At 48.8% G+C, this 7280-nt stretch overlaps 1 protein-coding gene across 1 annotated transcript; it reads right to left on the reverse strand.

Moving 5' to 3' along the window:
* Window positions 1-270: 270 nt before the first annotated feature.
* LOC136471071 (probable histone acetyltransferase HAC-like 1) lies at window positions 271-4110 on the reverse strand. Its single transcript, XM_066468807.1, has 4 exons — window positions 3668-4110; window positions 3195-3300; window positions 2916-3056; window positions 271-896 (listed from the first exon to the last, which is right to left on the reverse strand). The coding sequence occupies exons 1-4, from the start codon at window positions 3874-3876 to the stop codon at window positions 714-716; spliced, it is 639 nt and encodes a 212-aa protein (XP_066324904.1). The 5' UTR covers window positions 3877-4110; the 3' UTR covers window positions 271-713.
* Window positions 4111-7280: the final 3170 nt, after the last annotated feature.

The following is a 7280-nucleotide window of genomic DNA, read 5'->3' on the forward strand; positions in this document are numbered from 1 at the left end:
CAATAACATGAGAAATCATCAATAAAAAGAATGAAATATTTCATGCAACAAATATAGAATCAATAACATAAGAAATCATCAATAAAAAAGAAGAAATATTTTTCACCACCCCAAGAAGGAACGTCAAAGGGACCACAAATATTAGTGTGTATCAACTATGCGAGGTTTGCATGCCTTTAATGCAATCCACACATACATTCCGGTCAACAAAATCCAAATGAGATAGTATTTCACTTTTCACAAGCTTCATAGCTCTTTCTTTGGATATGTGATCCAATCTCTTATGCCACAAGAAAGCCAATTTCTCATTATGCGCGCTATGTTTTTCCAACAATATGCTTAACATGAAACGGGGATCTAGCAAAACCATCATCAAGATTGAAATGGTATAAGCCATCAATTAAAATACCAGAAGCCATAACAGTATTTATTCTTATATAATGAAAACATACAGTCAGCAACCATAAACTTAAAACTTATTACATCCAACTTGCACATAGACACAAGATTTCTAGGACACTCGGGAACATAAAGACACCTTTTCAAATCTAAGTGCAGACGAGTCTTGAGGATTATTCTATAAGTCTCGATCTAGTCACTTTAGGCCTTCATCATATTCCCATGTATAAGAACTTTTTAGGTCTGCTTATGGGTTGGATCATACATAATTCCTGCATAATATGTGAAACATGAATAGTAGCACCAGAATCTAGCTACCCGGTACTATTTGATTTTAAGCATATAGAAACATAATGTATACCTTTCTTTTCAAACCATTTCTTCCTCTTCAGACAATCCTTCTTTAAATGGCCAATTTTCTTGCAAAAATGGCATCTCAACTTCTTATGGATTTGTCCCTCACTAACATGAAGCGGATTCTTCACCTTCACTAACACCTAGGAATGCATAAGGAATAAATACATGTTTTAGTATGGATTAGGAAAATTTTATAGAAGGTTGACCGAGCACTTTAAAGAGAAACAAAGTTAACCTTTTGATTAGTTGCTCAAATGGATGATCAGAGGCCATGAAAATGAAGGCCTCGTCGAATGCATTCTGTTTGACTACCCATACACGTTGTTCGGAGTTTGGATCATGAAGTTTTCTAAGATCTAGTAGAGTTTGAGATTTTTTAATGCATGGTTATAAGTATATGAAAAAGAAAAGGAATAGTGTAGCTGTCATGAATGGTAGTGCATAGGTAGGTGCTTGAACGGTGGGTGTGAGGCTCTAGTGTGTTATTCATGTTTGCATTTGTTTGTATAATGGTGTTGGTATTGAGATTTGCTTCTAATAAGGTGGTTTGCCTTTGGAGCATGCTCAACTCTTCGCTTGATCGTCGGTACAACAACAACAACAACAACAAAGCCTTTAAGTCCCAAACAAGTTGGGGTAGGCTAGAGTTGAAACCCAACAGAAGCAATCAAGGTTTAGGCACGTGAATAGCTATCTTCCAAGCACTCCTATCTAAGGCTAAGTCTTTCGGTATATTCCATCCTTTCAAGTCTCCTTTTATTGCCTCTACCCAAGTCAACTTCGGTCTTCCTCTGCCTCTCTTCACGTTACTATCCTGACTTAGGATTCCACTACGCACCGGTGCATCTGGAGGTCTTCGTTGCACATGTCCAAACCATCTCAATCGGTGTTGGACAAGCTTTTCTTCAATTGGCGCTACCCCTAATCTCTCACGTATATCATCGTTCCGAACTCGATCCCTTCTTGTATGACCGCAAATCCAACGCAACATACGCATTTCCGCGACACTTAGCTGTTGAATATGTTGTCTTTTCGTAGGCCAACATTCTGCACCATACAACATAGCAGGTCTAATCGCCGTCCTATAAAACTTGCCTTTTAGCTTCTGTGGTACCCTTTTGTCACATAGGACACCAGACGCTTGCCGCCACTTCATCCACCCTGCTTTAATTCTATGGCTAACATCTTCATCAATATCCCCGTCCCTCTGTAGCATTGATCCTAAATATCGAAAGGTATCCTTCGTAGGCACTACTTGACCTTCCAAACTAACATCTTCCTCCTCCCGAGTAGTAGTGCCGAAGTCACATCTCATATACTCAGTTTTAGTTCTACTAAGTCTAAAACCTTTGGACTCCAAAGTCTCCCGCCATAACTCCAGTTTCTGATTCACTCCTGTCCGGCTTTCATCAACTAGCACTACATCGTCCGCGAAAAGCATACACCAAGGGATGTCCCCTTGTAAATGTGGCGTTGTGTAAAGGCAAGTAAATGTGGCGTTGTGTAGTCCACATACTTTATTAACTTTGTTGTTTGAATTAGCTCTACTAAATGTCAGTACCTCACACTAGCCATATAAAGGGGCTACTGCCTTGGCAATATCGACCATGGAGGCTGACAGAGTTGGTGGATGAGGTTGTGCGACTGGTGGTGACCGAGATGGGGGCTCAGCTTCTGGAGTAAGGAGCGCCATTGGGAGTGGTTGATGGGGGGACACTTGGATCCACAAGGGGACCCAGCGACCCCATCATCCACAACGACAACATGTGGTGGAGAGGTGGCAACCACAGGCAGGGATGGGCGCACCGAGAGAGTTGGGCTATGGAGGAAGTTACAGAGGTGATGGCAGCAACGACCATAGATGAGGAAGCTGCATGGGGCGACTCAGTGATGAAAAATAGAGGTGAGAAGAGATGGAAGGGAGAGACGTGGGGGGAGACAGAGAGGGCTGAGGTACAGGTCACCTCCACCGATGGTTGCAACGGTGGGAAACCCTTGGAGGGTCGTCCTCTCGTTGCCTATCGTGACCTCATGCCCATCCCTCTTAAGGTATGGAGTTGACTGTGAGGGCCAAAATAGTAAATAGTTTTGGTCTAGCAAAATTTTAGGTTAAACAAAGAAGGTTAAAGTATTAAAAATTAAAATGCACAGAGATATACCAGATTTGAGCTGGATGAAGGTGGTGTTTGCCTTTCCACTTGTGGGTTTCGTTGATTTTGTTGGTTCTGAGCGCTCAAGGTCTTAATAGCAAACTGCAATTGCGGCTCGACTGGTCCCTTCGTCATATTGTAGTAGTCATTCTGCTCAAACAATACAAGAACAAAAAAACAAAATGGCGATGAAACAGCAAGATTTTATTCTGCTCCCCAGAAATATACTTGATCTCTAGTATACCAACAAAGCCTTGCAAAAGATGAAGGGAATGGGATAGCAATAGCCTTGTTTGGGAATTTTCTGTACAAGATCTCCTCAAGCCGCTTTGCCAGTTCTGGCAACCGCTTCCGCCACTCAGCTGATGATTGTTTACATCCTATATATTCGAATCTGCATGAATAGTAAAAAAAGATGTCATATACCCTCTATCGGGTTGAAGAAAAATCTGTCACAAACCTAAATTTTGGGCGATTATAGGAAGGGAAATCAATAAACCTCAAAATTTTTTAGGAAAGCCAACAACATAAGTAATGCATCCATTGTCGCATTCGTAATTATGGCAAGGAAATAAATTTATAAGCACGAAGTTTGATAAGGTAATATTTTTGTCGGGGCATGTAGACAATTTGGATCTGGCACTTGGTATCAGGATATATGTTGCCATTCAGCCAGCCCGAAGCTCACTAACTCAGTGCAATCAATACCTGACTACAACTGGAGTATTTAGTTAAGCCAACAGTAGTAAATAAACACATACATCTTTTCGCGCATAGCGGTCCAAAGCATGACAAACTGGTGGTCCGTTCCCGAGAGCGCCGCCATCTCCTGCATTGGCTGGTGCTGTGGTAGCCCATCAGCGCCACCAACGCCAACGCCAACGCCGACATCGGTGCCGGGAACCTGATTCATCTGCGCTGTCTGCCCAGACATCTGCCTGGACAGGTGGGCAGCCTGCCCCACATTCATCTTGGCAGCAGGCGGAGGCTCAGGTCATCCCTCGCGCGGTAGCTGGACACAGGGCACCCATATGAGCAAGAGAGTGAAGCCATACGTGGGAGAAGGAAGAGAGGCAGTGTGGCAGCGGCCGCATGTATCAGCAGGCAGCCCAACGAGTGGAAATGGCGCCCACGACCGCGCGGGGGCAGCGCAGCTCGCGGCGATCGGCGCCCGAGGCGCGGGGGAGCCGGGGCGTGGAGCCCGGCCCGCTAATTGCAGACCCCCTAGGGTCGGCCCAACCGAAACCCTAGAATCCTGGCGGGGCCACGCGAGCGGGGGGTCGGGAGCTGCTGTGGCGACGGGGTACCTGAGATTCCGTACGGCGGCGAGCGGCGGCGGGAGCGGGTCGAGGATGCGGAGCGGGCGCGGCGGGGAGTTCGGGGGGGATTTGGGAATGGGGGAATTTGTCGGGGCGGGGCTGCTGCGAGCGACGCGGGGATGGAGAAGGGGGAGGGGAACGGGGACGAGGAGGAGGAGGCGTCGACCAATCGCGGATCTGCGCGGATTCGGGCGCTGCGGGTCGCTGCGGGTGGGCCCGGGGAGTGGCGGCTCTAGGCTCTGGTGCTGCGCGGGGGGTAAATGATTGGGTGCAAAAATAGCAAGCGCAGCAGACCAGCAGGGACTCCGGACTCTCGCTTCGCTTCGGCTCGCCGGGTTCGTTTCGTTAGAGCAGCTCCAGGGCCCCTAAAGCCTTCATAGCTAAATACAGAGGCTCAGATCAAAAATCCAACTTCAGTAGGGCCCCTACTACGGATCCTAAATTTATGTGGGCACCCAAATCCTCTCACCAAACCCCATTTTGGTTGGGCCAACAACCCGGCCCCCATCCGTGCGGGCACTGCTCCTCCCCTCTGGTGGCTTCCTCCGACGAGCGTCGCGGTGTCCCAGTCAGTGTTTTCCTAAACACTAAACGGTAAGCAGTCGGCCACCTACCGTTTAGCCATTATTCGGGCAAAACGTCCCATTAAACGGGCTAAACGGCCAACTAAACGGGGTAAACGGATGATTAAACGAAAACGGCGCACCACCGTGTAGCGTTTACACGGTGTTTAAACGGGCTAAACAACCGTTTTGGCGAACAGTGGTCCCAGTGCGGCAGCGAGCACCGGCGGCGCGGCTCCCTCTCCTCCCTCGCGCGGAAGCGAGATTGAGCACCGGCAGCGCGGCTCCTCTCCCTCCGGTGGCTTCCTCCGACGAGTTCTGCGCGACCAGATCCACGGAAGGCAGGGACGGAGGGCTCACCGGCTCCTCCCCTTCGCGCCGCCCTGCCATGGCGCCTGGCCCCTTCTCCTCCACCCAGGCATGCGCAAGCTCGAGCGCGCACCCCCTGCCATGGCGTCCGCGACCTCCCCTCCCCGGCGTCGGCCCCTTCTCCTCCGCTGCCGCCGCGTGCACGCAGGCCCGCTGCTCCCCTCTGCTCCGCCGTGCGGGCCTCCCTCTACTTCGCCGTGCGGGCTCGGTCCCCTCTGCTTGGCCGCACGAGCTCGGCCCCCACAGCCCTGCCGGCACAGGCGAGCCCTCGTTCTGCACGCGTCATGGTATGTGGGGTGGATTTTAGGGGAAGAAGATATATTTGACCCAATGACAAGTGGGCCCCTTATGTCATTGTCTACTAATATGGATTTGGGGCCTTCGTTTTGGGGCTACTGCTGAAGTGGAAGCACAAATTTGGACCAACAAAAATAGGGATAGGCACCCAAATATAAAATGGGGGCTCTAATTTGGGGGCTACTGCTGGAGTTGCTCTTACACACGTGCGTTCAGAGCTGAGGAGATGGATTGTCTGGCCTTTGGGGCTTGGGCGCTCATGTGTGGGTGCTCCTTTTTTTCAGATCAGATTCAGTCGAGTCGGTTATAGCACTGCAGCGAAATTGCAGCGATGGTCCTTGGTGGACAAATAACGTCTTTTTGTAGGAAAGAGATCGTCACTGCTGCTACTTCAGGAATCAGGATTGAAGTAACCATGACCAACTCCGGGCACACGATTGTAAGAAAGCTACTATTTCAAGCCGTATGCGGATAGGATAGTAGCATTCCACGTGCTTCTATTTTCACTTTATCTACTGATAATTGTTCTATTCGCTTGGCTGATAAGCCATGGCTGAAAGTACTATTGCCTGATTTGTTGTGAGAGAAAAATATTATTCGCTCACTGAAAAAGTACGGTTTATAAGCCAAGCGAACAGGGCGAATGATATTTGAGTTACCAAATTTATATGCGAGCGGGGGGTCGGGGGCTGCCGCGGCCGGCGACGGGAGCGGGTCGAGGATGCGGAGCGGGCGCGGCGGGGAGTTGGGGGGGGGGATGGGGGAATTTGTCGGGGCGGGGCTGCTGCGAGCGACGCGGGGAAGGAGAAGGGGGAGGGGAACGGGTACGAGGAGGCGGCGTTGACCAATCGCGGATTTGGGCGCTGCGGGTCGCTGCTGGTGGGCCCGGGGAGTGGCGGCTCTAGGCTCTGGTGCTGCGCGGGGGTAAATGATTGGGTGCAAAAATAGCAAGCGCAGCAGACCAGCAGTGGGACTCCGGACTCTCGCTTCGCTTCGGCTCGCCGGGTTCATTTCATTACACACGTGCGTTCAGAGCTGAGGAGATGGATCGTTGTAACACCCCGGGTGTTTAAATACTAAAACTGCCATGTCATCATATGCATTGCAAGGCATTTGGTCATATTGAAAACTTGGAGATGCATACACTAAAACAAGTTTATATTTATGTGGGATGTGTTGAATTGTATTGTTTGACTCAAGTTCAAAGTTTGTTTGGATTTTGAATTTTTCGAGAAAACCCCGCTTTTCAGCATTTAGATCCTACCCTAGAAATCCATTTCAAAATTTAAGCATATTTTGGGGTTGAGCCAAAAAGCAAAAGTGTAGAGCTTAGAAAGTTATACAAAGTTTGTTTTTGGAGTTTTTCAAGTTGTTTAGAAAATTTTTGAGTAATTCAAAAAGGCGTAATTCGTTAAATTTCCTTATTCAAATTCAAAAGTTCATTTCAAAATCTAGACCGAATAAGGAGATAGTTATAGAAGCAAAGTTGTAGAACTTTTGATTTTGAACAACTTTTGTTTTTGGAGATTTTTGAGTTGTTATGAAAATTTGGGAGTAATTTGTGAAATTTGGCGAATGGCAAACTTGTAAATACTGTGAACAGTGTTCACCGCCGTAGCTACACCGCCGGCGACCTTCGGTTCGCTTCTAGGCGCGTGCGTGGATGTCCTCGGCTTCGCGCTGGTGCGGAGAAGTCTCCTGCGTGGCTTCCTTGTGCTTCTGAGCCGCTCTATTTAGCCCTGGCCGTCGCCGTTTGCCCCCGCTCCTTTCCTCTGTTTTCCAGTCACAGCCGCCGCAGCTCCGTCGAGCTCTCACCGTCGACCTAG

This window comes from Miscanthus floridulus, chromosome 8 (genome assembly GCF_019320115.1).
Source record: "Miscanthus floridulus cultivar M001 chromosome 8, ASM1932011v1, whole genome shotgun sequence".
Classification (NCBI taxonomy): Eukaryota; Viridiplantae; Streptophyta; class Magnoliopsida; order Poales; family Poaceae; genus Miscanthus; species Miscanthus floridulus.

What these genes read in the sequence shown, in the direction of transcription:
- LOC136471071 (XM_066468807.1), bottom strand. Translation starts at nt 3,876, where the DNA reads ATGAATGTGGGGCAGGCTGCCCACCTGTCCAGGCAGATGTCTGGGCAG. An exon ending in ACAGAAAATTCCCAAACAAG is followed by an intron (nt 3,057 to 3,194) that starts GCTATTGCTATC and finishes TTGTTTGAGCAG; the next exon opens with AATGACTACTACAATATGAC. An exon ending in CTTCATCCAGCTCAAATCTG is followed by an intron (nt 897 to 2,915) that starts GTATATCTCTGT and finishes ATGCATTCCTAG; the next exon opens with GTGTTAGTGAAGGTGAAGAA.